This window comes from Salpingoeca rosetta, assembly GCF_000188695.1.
Source record: "Salpingoeca rosetta unplaced genomic scaffold supercont1.15, whole genome shotgun sequence".
Classification (NCBI taxonomy): domain Eukaryota; class Choanoflagellata; order Craspedida; family Salpingoecidae; genus Salpingoeca; species Salpingoeca rosetta.
Window position 1 is genome coordinate 163046 of NW_004754919.1, and position 17500 is coordinate 180545.

A 17500-nucleotide genomic window follows, 5' to 3' on the forward strand; every position below is an offset into this window, starting at 1 on the left:
TGTGTGCATGTATCTGTACGAATTTATGAGCATGGTCACGTCAACCACGTGGTACCGAACTATATGTTCGCTGAAAATGAACACGAATTCATTTGTCAAACGCACGCGCCCAAATGCATCCATGTTACGTGTTGTTCAGGTGCTTGTTCAACTCTTCAACGTCAATCCCCGCGGCGAAACGCCATCAGACCTCGCAATTCAGGCCGGCCATAAGCAGGTGAAGGAACCAACATGTCTCATTGTGATCCAGAATGGCCCTTCGTGAAGGAACAGAAGTACACACACACGCACGTGCGTGTGTGTGTGTGTGTGTGTGCGTGCGTGTGTGGGTTGGCTCTCCTCCACCTCGCCCTTTTATCTTCACCTCACAACCACCACACCATGATGCACATGTGCCTGTGAATGTGTGAATGTGTGCATGTGTGCATGTGTGCAGGTGGTTGCGTATGTGTCTGGACTAATGGCCCACCACCGCCTCCCCTTCCGTCCGGCGCCGGCCCGCGTCTCCTTGGAGGACATTGCAGCAGGCGCCCGTGATGACCAGTAGATTTGAGAGGGGGGATTGTGTGTGTGTGTGTGTGTGTGTGTGTGTGTGTGTGTGTGTGTGTGTGTGTGTGTGTGTGTGTGTGTGTGTGTGTGTGTGTGCCTGGCCATAATTCTCAACCCAACCCCACGCGTGCGCTCAACAAGGCACCAACCAGGCTTGCTGTAGGTGTGCCAGCATGCATGGTTTCATCGTTCTTGTGCTCGTTGCAACGCGCTTCGTTCTTTCGACAGCCACGTATATGTATGTAGACTTTCATAACCGAGTGATCAGAAGCAGAACAAGAGCAAGAACGAAACAGACTCAACGCAACAGCACAAACGCACTCGTAATTCCAACAGCCGCAGCAAGCGCACACGTGTGGCGTGACACGATGGGATGACACGATGGGATGACAGTGAGCCAGCCAGCCATGGTGGAACAGCACAAGCACAACAAAATGCAAAGGCGCAAAAGACGAAGATGAATGACTCGTGCATGTTTGAGTGTGAGCATGTGTGTGTGTGTGTGTGGGCGTGTGTGTGTGTGTGTGTGTGAGTATGCGTGTGTGTGTGAGCATGTGTGTGTGTGCGAGCTAGCGACGGCCAGTGCCGAGTTTCCCCATGACGGTGTCCGCTGTGACAATGCCGTTGATGGCTGATCTGAGCGCCTCCTCCGCTGCGGGCGGGGTGGACGTTTCGTCCGGTGATGGCGGCACCTCCGACAGCTCCAATGTGTAGTCAATGCGCAGTCCCGCGTGCAGCACAACCGTGCTCGCAGCCGGAAAGTGCGGCTGCTTGCCCGCACCAGGGCCAGCCTGAGGAAGAGACGATGATGGATGTGGTGGTGGTGAGGGCCGAAAAGGGGAGGGATGGCGCGTGTGCGCGTGTGCTTGTGTGCGCATGTATGTGCGTGTATGCACGTGTATGTTTGCACTTGCGCATGTGTGGCAGAATGTCTGCGGGTGTTACCTCATTGTCGCCCAGTCGCCTGTGTACCATATCCGCCCACTGATACCGCTTCCGATCGTCTGAATACAATTGAAAAGCGGCACAGAGCGTGAGAACAGTACACCTCAAAACACTTCAGCATGGAAGTGGGGATGTGGTTGTGTGACAAGACTCGTGTGCGCACCAGTAAACACAAGCAAACACACACACGCAAACAGCATGCACACACGCACACACACGCAACCAACGTGCACACAACGTAACCAACGCACGCCACCGACGACGCACCTTTCCAGACTCTTGCCGTGCAGAGGCGAATGTACCATCCACCTGCCACGTTGATCAGGTCGTAGCGCTCGTTGCGCTGCAGCGTCTGCGGAGCTGTCAACTCTGACGGCTCAAGTGTCATGGATGACAGCTTGTCAGCCGCTTCTGTCCGTGTCAGAAACGGTTTGGGAGTGCGCAGTGACGCCTGTAGATTTATGAGTTTGGTAGAGCGTTGTGAGTTTGGAGGGGAGCAATGGAAACGGCAAGGTGGTACAACGTGCCCTGCTGTACACACACACACACACACACACACACACACACACACACACACACACACACACACACGAATAAACACACACACACACACACAAACAAACAAAAAAAACGAACAAACAAACAAACAAACACAACACAACACACACGCGGCACGCAGCACCGCCACGACGGTGGACCGACCGCCATGTCGAGTGCGTGTGTGTCTGGGGTGAGGTCGCCGTGCTTGTCGACGGTGAAGAGGGCCGTGGCGCCGTCGGAATATCTCGCCTCCACCGCAACAGCACCGCCAACATACTGCCACTGCGCATTGGCGTTGCAGATGGCATACGTCAGCTCGTCCCACTCCTGCTGGGGCAGGTGGCCTGGTGGTAGCACACACGCGCACCAACGACGAATAGGGCAGGGGGAGGAGCGAGTACACAGCAGGACATGCAACGTGCGAGTGGAAAGACGTGAGCTGAAGCGAGTGAACGGGATGGGAATGTGCGTGAGAATGTGATGCTGTTGAGTGCACGGCTGGGGCAGAGACGAGAATGCGAGTGTGCTTGCTGAGTGAGAGGCGTGGCAAGTACACGAGCGCGTGGGCGGTGTTGAAAACGCACTGTTGAGGATGTGTCGGATGTACTGCTCGGCGAGCATCTGGCGAACTTCCGATGGCGGAATCGGCTGATGCGCAGCGCAATGGTGTGGAGCGCAATGGTGAGGAGCGCAATGGTGTGGAGCGTAATGGTGTGGAGCGTAATGGTGACACAACAACACACGTGTGCAAGGTGTAGGGTTGAGCGGAAGTGAAACGCAGTGAGCTTGAGCAGCGTGAAACGGGCACACAAGGCTGCGCATTCGGGAATAAGCACAAGAATGTACCCGCCACGCACACACACACACACTAAACGCACGCAGCAAGCAAGTGCGTTTCATTTACCTTGTGTGCGCATTCCTTGGGAAGAACAAAGTACGACATGCCAAAGAGGATGCGAGCAGAGCAGGCCGCGTGCATGTCCTGTGCTGATGTGATCGTTGCCCGCAGCTGCTGCTGAAGCTCAAGCGCTTCCTCCTTCGACACAGCGTGCGCACTTGCAGCCGCCCCACGCTCTGCACCATGCAAGCACGCAACGGCAAACCGGGGTGTGAGTAAGTGTGAGTGAGCGAGTGTGGTGTGCATGTGAGCGAGTGTGGTGGATGTGTGTGTGTATGTGTGCGTGTGTGTGCGTGCGTGCGTGTGTGTGTATGTGTGTGTGTGTTTGTGTGTGTGTGGCCGTGAAAGGTGTGGAACAGCAAGGGAAGCGCGCGTGCGCGTCGACAGTTGAGTTGTCGGCGACGTCACAAACTTACTCAGTGTGCAGAGGACGAACTTGCCAGACGCGATGTCCTCTTGACTCTGATCAACATGGACGCAAACAACACATACACAAATGAATGCATGCATGCAAGAATGCAAGACAAATCAGTGATGTGAGCCCTGATCCATGCCCAAGAGCACACACACACACACACGAACATCCATAACAAGCATGCACAAGCGCACACAAGCCTAAGCAAACAACATGCTGCCCATGCGTGGCAAGCACCTCTGAAGGAAGGAAGCCGCTGGCATCAGACGGAACAAAGGAGATTGTGTCCACATCCGTTGCGCCTTTCAGAACAAACTGCGGATGCTGATACGGCAACTGTACATATCATGTGTCGACAAACAGTGTGGAGCGTGGGTGCAGAGATGCAGCGAGTCGTGAGATCCCACTTTGCGGCTGCTACATCGCATACATCCACGAGGAGCTGCAGGCGAGCAGCGGAGCAAATGCATACACACAAATGTTCAAACTCACACACGCATATTCACACACACGCACACATATTCACACACACGCACGCGCGCATATTCACACGCACGCACGCGCACACACGCATATTCACACACACGCACGCGCACACGCATATTCACACACATATACAAGGACACACGTATTACATCAAACATACCGCTGGGGTATCTCCAGACGCTGCCTTTGCTTGGAAGGACGGCTTTGGGAAAGAGCGCCACCACCGCGCACGCCCGCACCCCGCACGCGCAGCCTCGTGATGGTGGCGGCCGTGATATGACGACGACGCTGGTGCTGCTGATGTTGGTGCTGTTCGTGCCGGCTGCTGGTGTGTGTGAGAAGAAGAAGCAGAAGGAGGAGGGGGAGGGCCACCTCTGTATCCGGGGCTTTGCGGCCCGCGAGCACCACCACCACCACGCGACAACGCGTCAGGTGCAGCAGACCTGCCCCCGCCAGAGCGGAACGATGACGATGATGATGGTGGTGGCGGTGGGCCGCCCTGCATTGTGCGTGAGGGGGATTGGCGCCTGCCGCCTGTCATGTGTGATGGCGCAGATGGCGGGGACCGACCAAACCGGTCTGCTGCCGCCCTGCCCGGCCCTGCGTGCCAGCGGCCGCCGCTTTGGCCCCATCGCGATGACGGTGGCGACGATGCTGGCTGCTGTGGCGACCTGGACAGCAGCGATCCTCGGCTGCCTGGCCCAGCAGCATCGCGCGCAAACCCGCGCGCATCTGAACGGGCGGGCTCTGACGCTGGCGCTAACAAAAAGAACAGCAGCAGAAGAAACCAAAGCAGTGGCGGTGGTCGCGGCAACACGTGAGCAGGGGGACTGGTGCATGATCTGTGTGTGTGTGTGTGTGTGTGTGTGTGTGTGTGTGTGTGTGTGTGTGTGTGTGTGTGTGCGTGTGTGTGTGCGTGTGTGTTTCAGTGAATGTCGGCAGGGGTTGTAGCGTAACAGGACGCGAGCAGATACAGTTTTCAGCACCCGCGCACACCTGAGTCGGCAATGGGTGTCACGCTGACTTGCTTCTTGCCAACAAACTGTGTGAAGCAAGCGAGGTGCAGGAACAAAAAGTGTGAGCTCAGCAGAATGAATGTGGAGTTGCGCGGTGTTTGTTGCGTTGTTTCAAAGCACCCACATCCACCAACTCCACTCGGCATACAAACACACAAAGGCGTGTGTATGCGCACACACACATATGCAGAGGCACGGTTGAGGACCTGTCCGTCAACGTTGTCCTTTGCTCGCTGCACGTCACTGTCGTCCTTGAAGGTGACAATAGCATACGAAGCTGCGCCGGACGACACGACCTCAACATCCTTAATCTATGGGTTGCACATGCGCAAGAAGCATGTGTCAGCTCGACACCAGCAGCAGCACACATTGTTACAAGTGCGCGTGTGAGTGCGCGTGAGCGCGCGTGTGAGCGCGCGCACTCACAAACACACGCGCTCACACACACGCACACATGCAAGGACACACATGCACACACACGCACACACGCACACACGCACACACGCACACACGCACACACGCACACACGCACACACGCACACACGCACACACGCACACACGCACACACGCACACACGCACACATGCAAGGACACACGCATGTTCACTGACCGTGCAGTCCTCAAACAGTACGCTCAGCGCCTCTTCATTCAATGCGGCTGAATCCAAGCCTTTGACAGATCTTTCGCATCCAAACAACAACACACAGAACACACAGACACACAGTTGGTCGTTGCAACAACACACATACACACCATCATCCATGCGTGAGACCGTTACGATATCCGCATACACACACACACACACACACACACACACACACACCATGGATCCAGTGGCACTCAGCGCCACCAGACAGCGCACAACAGAGGCAGCAGCGTACACTCTTGTGGTCATCGTTGTTGTTGTTGTGCTTGAGGTTTGGCGGGCAGTGTGGCGAATGCGCACTGACCCCAGCAGCACTCCTTGTGCGAAACATAGCACAGTGTCCGCGTATCCACCAGATTCAGCCGCGCAATTCATGCTGTTGAAAGCCAACCTTCAGGTTGCTTTGTTGTTTGTTGACACCCCGCCACCGCCCACCTTGCATACGACGAGCAGCACCAGTCGCTCGCTTGCTTCAGTCAGACACAGAGCTGCTCGTGTTCGGACACACATCGAGCTGCATCCATCACCTTGTGGTGAACACACCAAGTGGTGCACACACACACACACACACTTGCGATTGACCACACCACGCCTTGGAGCCAAGCAAGCAGTGATGGGGAACAGCAAGTCCAAGGGCGCGACGAGCGCAGCCATGCCGGCGGACGCGGCGGCCAACGGGCACGCGATTCAGGGGCAGCGGCGCATGTCCAGGGCGGAGAAGAAGGCGCTCAAGCAGAGCAAGAAGCAGGCGCTCGCCGAGGAGAAGCAGCGCAAAAAGGAGGCCAAGAAGGAGGCCAGGAAGAGCAGGAAGAACGGCGGTGCCAAGAACAAGGACAACAACCAACCACAACACGACGCTGCGGCGGCTGCTCACGCCAGCAAGCGCAACAACGCCGGCGCAGATGACGCCCGAGAGGAGATGGAGCGCATCAAGGACGAGGAGGTGCGTCAGCAGCAGGCAGAGGAGGCGCGCCGCCGCGACAACGACCGCGTCGAGGCGCAGGAGGAACTGCAGCACCTGAAGCGCATGGAGGCGAAGCGCACCGAGGAAGAGCGGGCAGCCAAGGCCAAGGCGGCGGCGGCGGCAAAGGAAGACGACCGACAGCAAGAGGAGGCGCAGCAGCGGCACCGCGAGGAGGAAGAGAGGCGGAAGCAGCGCGAGCGTGAGCAAGCCGAGGCGGCCAGGCAGAAAGAAGAGGAGAAGAGACGAAAGGAGGAGGAAAAAGAGCAACGGAAGCAGCAAGAGGCGGCGGAGGAACTGCAGCGCATGAAGCGCGAACAGGAAGAGGCCGAGGCCCGCCGGCGCAAGAAGGAGGCAGAGGAGGAGGAAGAGCGGAAGCGTAAACAGCAGCAGCAAGAGGAGGAGGAGCGAAAGCGAAGGGAGGCGGAAGAGGCAGAGAGGAAACGCAAGGAACAAGAAGAGGCAGAGCGTAAACGAAAAGAACAGGAAGAAGAGAAGGAGAGACAGCGCAAGGAACAGGAAGAAAAGGAGAGACAGCGCAAGGAACAGGAAGAAGCAGAGGCTCGCCGCAAAGTGAGTCAGGGTGTGTGCATGTGTGTGTCTGTGTGTGTGTCTGTGTGTCTGTGGTGAAGAACTCCGTCCGTCTGTGTGCGCGCCTATCTCTTGGCAGATCTGCTTGCTCTTCCTGCCATCATGCCTCTTTCTTTCTCTTCTTGTCAACGTGAGGCTGACATGTACCATCCTCCACCCCTACCACCCACCATCACTTCCAACACCATAATAACCGCGCACGACAGCAGGAGGAGCTTGAGCGCCAGGCAAAGGAGGCAGAAGAGAAGCGACGAAAGGAGGCGGAGGCATTGGCGGCCGCAGACGCAAAGCAGAAGGCGTTTGCAGCGGCACGCCAGCGCGAGGAACAGGAGAAGAAGAAGCGGGAAGAGGAGGCAAAGGAACAAGCTAAGCAACAGGCCGCTGCCGATGAAAGCGTCAGCCACGTGTCTCCCTTTGGCGCACGCTTGCGTAAGGTCTCCAAGGACAACGTCAACACAGACGCCAGTGCACAACAACAACAACAACAGCAGCAGCAGCAGCAACAACAACAACAACAACAAGGCGGCGGTGCCACGGACACGGCTGCAACGCCTGCAGCTTCTGTGTCGTCGCCGTTTGGCGCCAAGTTGAAGCCACTCTCCTCCTCTGCGCTGGTGACGCCGACAGGCACACCCAAGGCAACAAGCACGGCAAACACACCCCAGCAAGCAGCCACGACCAGCAACAGCAGCACGCCTGCGGGTGGACTGCGGCCCATGAAGCTGCGCAACGAGTTCCCTGGGCTGAAGAAGCAGGACGACAGCACAAGCAGTAGCAGCAAGAAGCCTGCGGGCGACGACGATGAATACGAGGAGCTTGACCCGCGCGCCATTGAGGCCGCAAAGTGGGTCGATAAGGAAATCAGAAAGCTCATCGGAGAGATCCAACGGTACGGCGCGTCGCTTGTTGTGTGTGTGTGTGTGTGTTTGGGGGAGGGCGGTGGAGGGGGTGAGTGAGTGAGTGTGTGTGTGTGTGCGTGTGTGTGTGTCCAGATGTGTATGTGTGTCCAGATGTGTGTATGTGTATGTGTGTCTGTGTATGCGTGTGTCTGTGTGTGTGTCTGTGTGGTGTCAATGTGTCTGTCCTCACCCCGCCCCGTCATCCCATCCCAATCCCTTGACCTCTCGTCGACACAGACTCGGCTCTCCCAACGGCGACGGCAAGTACACGGTCAAGTTTGGGCACCTGTTTGTGGAGACGGCCAACATCTTCGAGGCGCTGACAGGAACGCTGAAGACGGCCAAGAAGTACAAGGTGGTGACATACGAGGGGGAGGTGTTGTATCAAGGCTCAAGCGATCACGTCACCGTCACCCTGCTCAAGGACACGCACGATGGTGAGTTGGGGTACACCTGCATTGCATGCTGTGGGGTTTGGTGGTTGCTTGTGGTTACAAGTACCTGTTTGCGTTCTGGCAGTGTGCTCGTGGTTCTTTATCTCCCTCTTTGCCTCTTTTCCTCCTTGCCTCTCCTCTTTCTCGTCCCGTGCTCCTACAGCTCTGCTTGTCTCATCCGCCGCGGTGCGTGACCGACATGTGACCACCTTGCTGTGATTGCGCGTGTGCAGGTGTCGAGATCAAGCGACGCAAGAAGCGAGACCTCAAGGCGCCAGGCCTCAAGGCCAAGAGCAAAGGTTTCAGCACATCCTCCTTGCAACACGCGCAACAAAAGTGCTACATCTGCAAGAAGACCGTCTACCCCATGGAGTTTGTCGGCGCCGCAGACAAGGTGGTGCACACTGCTGTTTATGCATGCAGCTGTTTGCTTTGTTTTGCTGTGTGTCTGTGTGTCTGTGCGTCTGTGTGTCTGTGTGTGTTTGTGTGTTGTATTCGTCTGCGTACACTTTACACACGTCTGTTAACGCCAAATCACGCTACGCACCACCTAATTATAGGCTTTCCACAAGAACTGCTTTAGGTGCAAGGAATGCAAGACAGTGCTCAAGCCAACAGAATGTACGTGACATCAACAGTATGTGTGTGTGTGGGTGGGGGATGGGGGGTTTGCAAGCGCTTGAGCTGTGTTGGTACGCGCCCGTTCCTCTCCCCTTGCTTGCTTTGCCAAGTTTGATGTGTCGCCCGCCTATTTGTCTCGCTATTCCTCTCTCTTCCCTCCAATACACTCACTCACGCGCACACTCATTCACACTCGCTCACACGCGCACACATACGCACAGACTGCACTGTGGACGACCAGTTTTATTGCCGCACGCATTACACACAGCTGTTCATGAGCGGCGGGTACACACATGCACAGCGCGGCACCGACGAGTGAGGACGTTCACCCCTTTGCTTCACGTCACACCAGCACAACACCAGCTGCCACTTGGCTCACTCGATGTGTTTGTTTTTCTTTTGTTGTCTCTTTCTGTCGTTCGTTCCTTGTTGTGCTTTTCTTTACTTGTTCTGTGCTTTTGCTTTGACTCTCAGTCAGTTCCAAGACAGTTGCTCGTACGCACCTGTTGTTATTCACTCCATTTGTGTCACATATCGGACCTGTCTTTGTTTGCACCCATGTGCTCTTGTGTGTGTGTCTCTCTCTCTGTCTGTCTGTCTGTCTGAACGTTTGTCTGTCTGACGAACTGTCATGTCACCTTGTCATTCCGCAAGGCTGGCCATCTTGTCGTTGTGCGCCAAGTGCTTCCAACTCCTCAACGCAACATTGTCATGTGCCACACATGATCACTGTATCACCACGTATCTTCTCAGTCATGTCATAGACTCCTCCCCTTCTTTGCAAAGAACGGATCATTGAGAAATTTCTGCACAGAACCCTCGCATGACACCCCCTGTCGACACAGCAGGAAAGAAAGCACATGGTCGCAACTTCCTTTTGCACATATTTAAACGAGGATAAGAGCACTCGAGAGCACCTTCGCTGCACGACCACCACCGCCACCTCCCCATCAGCCGCGCCACCAAACGACGCAAGATGGCGACCTCCAGGACGAGCAGATGTCACAAAGTCAGACAGAAGCAGGCTTCTCTGCTGTCGTTCTGCTGTCGTTCTGCTGTCGTTCTGCTGTCGTTCTGCTGTCGTTCTGCTGTTGGTGCTCTGTCGCTGTTTTGTTCGTGTCCTCATCTGTCGTTGTTCATCCCTCCAGCCGCAGCATTGGCAACGACCCCAGTCGACACCCTCACCCACACAGACACAGGCAGACACATTCACATACTCGCTGCACAACCGCACATACAAAAAGCACAAGAACAGCATTCCTCTTCCTTCCCCAGTTTCCAATCTCACGCGTTGCCTGGCTGCTTGCTTGTCGACACGCAATCATCACCCCTCGACAAACACCTCATCACGGACAGTGTCGAAAGGCAAACACCTCCGAGACCGCTCGACGAAGGAGCACGCACTGCTCACACAAAATCTGCGACCTCTGCTTTCAGCATGAAATGTGGACTGCATCGACCACTCAGCGAGCCCTGTTGTGCCCCGTATGCAGCGTGCCAATCGTGGACAGCGATGAGGCTGCCACGACTGAAGCTTCTCAAAGGAAGCAGCTCGACAACATGATTGACAGTGCACAGGCACCAGACTTTGCCACCTGCATGGCAGAACACCAGCTGCGTTTGTTAACCCTGACAGGGGGTGGAAAAGACGAGGAAACTTGTTTTGTTTGTGGCAAGTACATCTACGACTTCGAGACAGTCATGTACTCTGCAGGCAAGGTGCGTGTTGTCTGCATGCATTGTCTGTTTCTGCGTCGACACTTGTTGACCCGCAACCACTCCTCCAAGGTACTCACGCATACACGCACACACACACTCGCACACTCGCACACACGCGCACCCACTCGCACTCACACGCACGCACGTGTGCTCGTGCATTTGTTCTGTCACAGACCTTGCACACAGAGTGTGCTTTGAATTGCTATGAATGCGCGCGGTGTCAGAAATGGGTGCGCTCGTCATTGGCTACCGGTACGTCATTCAAACGACAACAGTGTGCTTGTTTCCTTGCTTGTTCGTCTTCAGCAGCTCCACAATGGCTTGCCTCTTGTTATGTCACGGTCTCACCCTTCAATCTCTTGCTCACTCGTGTTCATTTTGCTCCCATAGCGTGCCACTTGACCTGTATCACAATGTTCATAATGTCTCGGCATATGTTACCCCCACTTGTCTGCACATGCCCAATCTCACGCACACACACACGCACACGCACGCACAAACATACAAACAAAACAAACACATCTATTTGGATGTGTTGTCGTGATGTCCGCTCGCAGATCAACTGGGCGACAACAATGTGTACTGCCGCAAGTGCGAAGAACTGATTCGGCGTGTCGAACTTGCGAGCAGAGAGCAACACGGATCGTGGCAGGACGGCACGAGTGAAGTGAAAACGGAAGGAAGAGCAGGTTGCAAAGACCCATAGGGCGGCTCAAGGGACGACCTGAGAAGTAATGTTGTACCGTGTCTCTCACACACACATTCAATTCTTGGCCCTGGTTGCGGAATGCTCCTGTCTCCTCTCTTGCATTGGTCAGTCAGTATCTATGCGTCATAAACGAAAGAGTAACAGAAAGCAGGCGACCTAGCCAAAGCGAGCACACTCAGCCAACTCACAAACCAAAGAACAGTCAACGAAGCGACATGAGAGCAAACTGCAATTCTGTACAAACCCCCTGCCAATCACGCTGTCATAGCACGCTGATTGCATTTTCCCGCCAAACTCACCAGTTTTTGAACGCAAACCTTTTGTCTCTCGTCTTCTCGTCTTTTCACCTTCTCGAGTGTGGCATTGGACTGCTTCGGTAGTGCAGTTCCTCTGCTAACTAGCGAGGCACGCACCGTCTCGGTACTGAGGCATGGCAGACTTCCACTGCAACAAGGTATGGGAGCGCTGCGACCATCGTGTTCTTAGCTGTTGTGTGTGCTCTGCTTGCATCAGTGATAAATGGTCCTGGCTCGTTGTTCTCAACTCCTTTGCTTCTTATGGTTGCTGGATCGGCTTGTTGGATGTTGTGTTATATGGTGATTGCACGACCACGTCGTTGCACCAGTGCCGAGGTGCGGATTTGGGCCCTCGACAATGGGCGACGCGCTGCTCGCACTTGCTTTGCGATGCCTGCGGGCAAGCTGCCATGGAGGCTGCCAAGGCCTCGATGGAGCCTGTGCTGTGTCCCGTGTGCAAGACCCCACTCATCGAGAAGCATGATCTCGTCAACTTTGACCCAAACCCAAGCGAGCAACACCGCAGCATGATCCTGGCCGGGCTGTCACCAGCGCTCATCATCGAGATTGCTGGCCGCGCCCTATCCTTTCACACATACCAGATGTCGCTGCAAACGGTACGTGATGCAAAGTGACTGGACTGGCTGCATTGTGTGCATGCAACTCTACTTGGTGCGTGAGTGTACATGTACGTGTGCGTGTGTGCGTGTGTGCGTGTATGCGTGTATGCGTGTGTGTGTGCTTGCTCTGGTGAGTGTAAGATGCCTGCGTTTTGTTCAGGCAACTTGCCAGCGTTGCCATTGATCCCACAACCGTTATGCTATGCTGAATCAGCACCTCATGCGCCAAGAGTTGAAGACCAAGACCTCTGCACTGGAAGCCAAGTTGCAGAAGCTTGCAGTGCACGGGCAGTCTGAAATGGACAGGCTGCACACCCAACTGCAAGCTGCCAAGGAGGAGCTTCACCGAACCGTTTCAGAGTTGCAGAGTGCCCGCCAAGCCTTTGCAGAGAAATCGCGCCAGGTCAGAGATGATGATGATGATGAAGATGATGATGAAGATGATGAAGATGATGATGATGATGATGATGATGATGATGATGATGATGATGATGAGCATTCGTGTGTGTGTGTGCGTGCGTGTGTGTGCGTGCGTGTGCGTGTGTGTTTGTCAAGCTGTTTCTTCGCTGCCCAAGCCCCCAGCGTAACTCTCACCTTTCCTTCTCTCTGTGTCTGCCCCTGTTTGCAGCACAATCGCCTGCAGATGCTGTATGACGATTTGCGGCGCAAAGCGGTTGCTCTAGAAGCCACACAGAAGACGCCAGTGCCACGCCACTCACAGCAGCGACCAATTGCTCAGCCTCACGAAATGCGCAGCAGCACCACAAGCAGCGTGTCAGGCTTTGTCACAACCCACCACTTGGCAAAACCGGGGCTAATACAGCAGGTTGGTCAACAATGAAACTGTGGTGTACCCTGAAATGCGCTTGGCTGCTGCGAGTTCTACCTTGTCTTTGTGTCTTGGTCTTGGTCACCTTGTACCTGCACGTTCTGCATGCCCCGTTTCCCTCCCTCTAAACAAGCTGACAGCACGCCAGCTCACACATACACACACACACACACACACACACACACACACACACACACACACACACACACACACACGCATAACAAGGGTGATCCCCCTGGACAGAAGCAGCGGCGCCAGCGCTGGCATCATCCATTGTGAAGCATCAAGCAATGAAAGCACTCGTGCACATTACCGCCACGTCACTTGTCCCTCCCCATTCCATCCCCATTCCAACGCGTGCACGTGCTCAGCTATTACGGTTGTATTGGCGAGGTCTGGAAGAATGTAACTCTACGCTCGCTTCATAAACACGCACTCTTACTATCCACAGTAAAACCTCCACGCACACCCGTACATGTACACACGCACACACACACACACACACAGACAAGAAGCGTCCCACATTCAGTTACATGTTACGCACACGGAACATATTCACACGACAGCCGCAAGCAGAGAGACACACGCAACTATGTACACATCACGCACACGCACGCACACACACACACACACACACACACATACACATACACAACCACACACACACATGCTTCTCCAATCGCACGTCATCGTCATTCTTCGTACAAGGCACTTGTTTCCCGCTCTTGTGTGCCCATCTGACGTGTAAACTCCTGCAGCAACAAAGAAACAGAGGCGATGAGCAATTGGCTTCAAACAGCTGAAACAGGCGAAACAGCAACTACTAAGCGAGCAACAGCAACTACTAAGCGAGCAACAGCAACACTTAAGCAGGCAACGGCAACAGCTGAGCGAGCAACGGCAACAGCTGAGCAAGTTACAACAACAGGTACCGTCACACGCGAGCCAAGCCATGTGTGTTGCTGGCTCACCTTCACTGTCATCGCCATCTCCTCCAGGTCAGACCACCGGATGTTCTGCATGCGCTTCATGAACGAAATTGTGCGCGATTGCTCTGCGAAACGTGGCACGCAGAAACAGCATCAACAGCAAAACGCAAGTAGGTGACATGACATGGTGAGCACAAGCAATTCAATAGTGCAGACAGCCATATGGAGGGGGCGCAAGGCATTAGAGAACGAGCGGGCAGTTCCACGCCGTGTCACATCGCACCTCTGACTCGGCTGCTGAGAATGTCTCGTTCGTGCAACGCCGTCTCAAATTCTCTTGCGTTGGACTCCTGTGTGTGACACGTGCAGGAGAGCAGAGATGAGCAAGGGCAGGTGCAAATCCCGCATGTTGTTGTCAGCGCACACGCAGCAACGTGCAGCACAGCAGATGCGACGAACAGAGAACAAGTTTCTGCCTCTTTCATGCAAGAAGGTGTTGCACGCAACACCACGTCACCGTGACGCATTTCCCTTTCCCCAAGACCGTCTCTACTCCACGCACCATTGCGAGTTGAAGCTCTCGGAGGTGGTCCGTCAGCAGCACCTTCTCCTGTTTGAGCTGAATGTTCTCCTGCCGCTCTCGCTACAATGGGCGAGCAGTGTTCAAAAATGAATGTGACAAGATGTGAGTTATAGGCTTGGGAAAGCGCACACGACACCAGCGCAAACACAAGAGCAAAGATACGCGAACAAACAAACAAATACACAGGAGCAAGCACACAGATAAACACAGACACAGGCACACACACACACAAATACAAATACAGACAGAGACACACACACACAAATACAAATACAGACACAGACGCACACAGACACATACACACACAAACACAGATACACAGACAGACAGATACCGTCGTACCTCAAGGGCGCCACGAAGGTGGGCGAGTCCCTCGCGAAGTTCGTAGTTGTCCTGGTCGAGGGTGGCAGACTCAACCTGTTTGTTCTTGAGAATCATCTCCATGCGCCGGCACTCGTCCTGCAGGCTGCTCATGTCTGCCTCGAGCGACTGCGACTTGGTCCGTGCCTGTCGACCTTGCAGCTGGATCTGCCGCAGCTCTTCACCGAGTGCGCGGCCGTGCTCACGCTCTTGCAGAAGTTGGCGCTGCTTGGTGTTACAGTCGGCCTCCAGCTCTGTTATTCTGTTTGCCAGCTGCGCATTCTCGTGCACAAGTGCGTCCACGTCATCACGCAGGCGGCGTTCCAGTGCCCTGCTCTCCTGCAGGCTCAGCTCCGTCTGCTTCAACTTGGCGCGAAGCGTGCGCATCTCTTGCTTGTGGGCAGACCCTCTGCCACCCTCGTTGCTGTTGTTGCTGTTGCTGCTGCTGCCGCCATCACCATCACCATCGCTCTCGCCATCACCATTGTTGCCGCTGCCGGGTTTTCCCTCGTCGTCCGTGCTTGCGTCGGCACCGCCTCGCAGCTGTGCCTGCAGGTCTTCGATGTTGCCCTTGAGCTCGACAATCTCAATCTCGCGCTCCTCGCCAACGGCCTTGGCCTGCTCGTACATGCGCTGCGCATCGCGCACGCGCGTTTCAAGCTGTCGCAGGCGGCGGTCGCGCTCGGCGAGCTCTGTGATCTTGGTGTGGATGTCGTCCTTTTGCCGCTGCAGGTGGGCGTCCTTGTCGCTGCAGGCCTCCTCCAGCACCTCCACGTCCTTGTGCAGCTGCTGCACTTTGCTGATGAGCGAGCGCTTCTCGTCCTCGCGCTGTGTGAGTGCGGCGCGCAGGGTCTGTTCGCCGCGCTCCTTTGATCGGAACAGCGCCTCGTACTTCTCCTCTGCTTCCTTTAGCAGCTGCTGTTGCTGCTGCCACTTGTGCCGGAAGCGTTGCCGGGTCTGTTGGAGCTTTTCTTCCAGGTCCTTTCGCGCCTCTGCCGCAATCTCCTGGTTCGACTTGCCAAGCTCGTCCCGCAGGTAGCCGACTTCGTGCTCCAGGTAGTGCACCTGCACGCGCAGGTTCTCGATGTACTCGCGCTCGAGCTGGCCGTTTGGCATCATGCCGGATGCGTTGGCGCAGCTGTGTCCTTTCGTGCAGATGTGGTGGCGATGGTGCTGGGGCTGTTGCTGCCCTTGTTGCGTACCGTCTGTGTGGAAGACGACGCGAGCTTGCTCGGGAACGACCAGATGCGTCTGCACTTCTGGAAGTGGGCTGTGCTGGCCCACCCACGAAACGCGAGCCCCACTGTCGCTGCTGCAGTTGCTGGACGCCTCCAGGTGGTGCGATGGTGTGGGTTGTTGCCGTTGCTGCTGCTGCTGCTGAATTTGGAGCCTGTGCTTGTACTTGTGCTGCTTCTTGGCCTTTGTGCTCATCGTTGTGCTTGCTGTCGGTTGTGCCGGTGTCGGCGAAGGAGAATGCCGTTGGCAGACGTGGTGGTGGTGGTGGTGGGGGCACGACGGAGGCAGTTGCTGTTGGTGCTCCTGATGATGGTGCTCCTGATGATGGTGCTCCTGATGGTCTTCTGGGCCGAAGCGGCCAGCCATTGCAAACGACATTGCTTGAGAGAGAGAGAGTGTGTGTGTATATATGTGTGTGTGTGTGTGTGATGTGGGATGTGGGATGGTGGATGTGTGTGTGTTCGGGAGAGAGCGTGTGTGGATGCGAGTGAGAGTGTGGTGTGTGTGTGAGTGTGTTTGCACTGGTGTGAGGAAGGAAAATTCAAAATTTCCCGCCAGCCGAATTTTTTTTCTTGCTGCATGTTTTGGTTTTTTGGCGCCGCTTACGACAGGCGACACCCAGAAAGACACAACTCAGATCGACTGACACCTTCCTCCAACACAACAACCCAGCACACCAGCCAGCCAAGCCAGCCCAGCACACCAGCCACGGGCACATCATCATGGCTGACGATGGGACGAGCATGCGGAGCTGGGGCAGCAGCGGTGGCACCAGCGGCAGTGGAGACAGCCGCGGTGCGGCGAACGATTCCCCACGAAGCACAGAAAGGGTGCGTGAGGCCCAGTCCAACAGCCAGCCCCGCGTTCGCGCTGCTGCTGGAGGTGGAGGTGGAGGAGAAGGCTTGTTCTGGTTCTTGCGTGACGTGGACGGGCTGGAGCTGGAGCAACGGTTGCAGCACAGGGTGCGAAGCGTGAGCGGATACGAAGACGCCGATCTGCCTCTGGACGAACACAGTGAGCTCACCCTGCAGCGCACAGCAGCGGATGGCGGCAAAGCCGGTGGCGGCGATGGCGAGGTGGGCAAGCGCACTGACCAAAACAGCGGTGCTGAAAGGAACGGTGAAGCCACAGGTGAACAAGCCGAGGCGACGGTGGCGCCTACATCACCCACGCGCACACCCCGCGGCGCGGTGATGCACTCGACCCCAACACGCAAGG

The 17500-nt window shown here is 55.7% G+C and overlaps 7 protein-coding genes across 7 annotated transcripts in view; 5 read left to right on the forward strand and 2 right to left on the reverse strand.

The window, feature by feature from the left end:
- PTSG_05828 (uncharacterized protein) overlaps nucleotides 1–547 on the forward strand; it is a gene marked incomplete at both ends in the record, with an annotated part of 5912 nt that extends 5365 nt beyond the window's left edge. The window contains 2 exons of the mRNA XM_004992664.1: nucleotides 215–291; nucleotides 437–547. Of these exons, the coding sequence (XP_004992721.1) occupies nucleotides 215–291; nucleotides 437–547 (188 nt within the window). The remainder of the gene's footprint in view (nucleotides 1–214; nucleotides 292–436) is intronic.
- Nucleotides 548–746: 199 nt separating this feature from the next.
- Nucleotides 747–5778, reverse strand: PTSG_05829 (uncharacterized protein). The gene is made up of 13 exons (XM_004992665.1): nucleotides 5731–5778; nucleotides 5460–5529; nucleotides 5056–5160; nucleotides 4830–4875; nucleotides 3994–4592; nucleotides 3585–3683; nucleotides 3349–3394; nucleotides 2939–3108; nucleotides 2619–2682; nucleotides 2197–2378; nucleotides 1762–1945; nucleotides 1495–1553; nucleotides 747–1340 (listed from the first exon to the last, which is right to left on the reverse strand). The coding sequence occupies exons 1-13, from the start codon at nucleotides 5742–5744 to the stop codon at nucleotides 1119–1121; spliced, it is 1860 nt and encodes a 619-aa protein (XP_004992722.1). The 5' UTR covers nucleotides 5745–5778; the 3' UTR covers nucleotides 747–1118.
- Nucleotides 5779–5847: 69 nt separating this feature from the next.
- On the forward strand, nucleotides 5848–9837 carry PTSG_05830 (uncharacterized protein). Its single transcript, XM_004992666.1, has 6 exons — nucleotides 5848–7029; nucleotides 7254–7936; nucleotides 8184–8383; nucleotides 8614–8774; nucleotides 8941–9001; nucleotides 9223–9837. Exons 1-6 carry the CDS (start codon nucleotides 5869–5871, stop codon nucleotides 9318–9320), a joined length of 2364 nt encoding a protein of 787 aa, XP_004992723.1. The 5' UTR covers nucleotides 5848–5868; the 3' UTR covers nucleotides 9321–9837.
- Nucleotides 9838–9977: 140 nt separating this feature from the next.
- Nucleotides 9978–11426, forward strand: PTSG_05831 (uncharacterized protein; the record flags this gene model as incomplete). The annotated part of the gene is made up of 3 exons (XM_004992667.1): nucleotides 9978–10010; nucleotides 10358–10619; nucleotides 11278–11426. 3 exons carry the CDS (start codon nucleotides 9978–9980, stop codon nucleotides 11424–11426), a joined length of 444 nt encoding a protein of 147 aa, XP_004992724.1.
- A 433-nt stretch (nucleotides 11427–11859) lies between these two features.
- PTSG_05832 (uncharacterized protein) lies at nucleotides 11860–13453 on the forward strand (the record flags this gene model as incomplete). The annotated part of the gene is made up of 5 exons (XM_004992668.1): nucleotides 11860–11883; nucleotides 12055–12342; nucleotides 12560–12748; nucleotides 12974–13171; nucleotides 13400–13453. The coding sequence occupies 5 exons, from the start codon at nucleotides 11860–11862 to the stop codon at nucleotides 13451–13453; spliced, it is 753 nt and encodes a 250-aa protein (XP_004992725.1).
- Nucleotides 13454–13866: 413 nt separating this feature from the next.
- On the reverse strand, nucleotides 13867–16477 carry PTSG_05833 (uncharacterized protein; the record flags this gene model as incomplete). Its single annotated transcript, XM_004992669.1, has 5 exons — nucleotides 13867–13926; nucleotides 14146–14228; nucleotides 14387–14453; nucleotides 14666–14746; nucleotides 15029–16477. The coding sequence occupies 5 exons, from the start codon at nucleotides 16475–16477 to the stop codon at nucleotides 13867–13869; spliced, it is 1740 nt and encodes a 579-aa protein (XP_004992726.1).
- Nucleotides 16478–16970: 493 nt separating this feature from the next.
- The window catches only part of PTSG_05834 (uncharacterized protein), a gene marked incomplete at its 3' end in the record, with an annotated part of 1837 nt that continues 1307 nt past the window's right edge, over nucleotides 16971–17500 (forward strand). Inside the window, exon 1 of the mRNA XM_004992670.1 lies at nucleotides 16971–17500. This exon is cut by the window's right edge and continues 337 nt beyond it. Coding sequence (XP_004992727.1) covers nucleotides 17005–17500 — 496 coding nt within the window. The 5' untranslated portion in view covers nucleotides 16971–17004.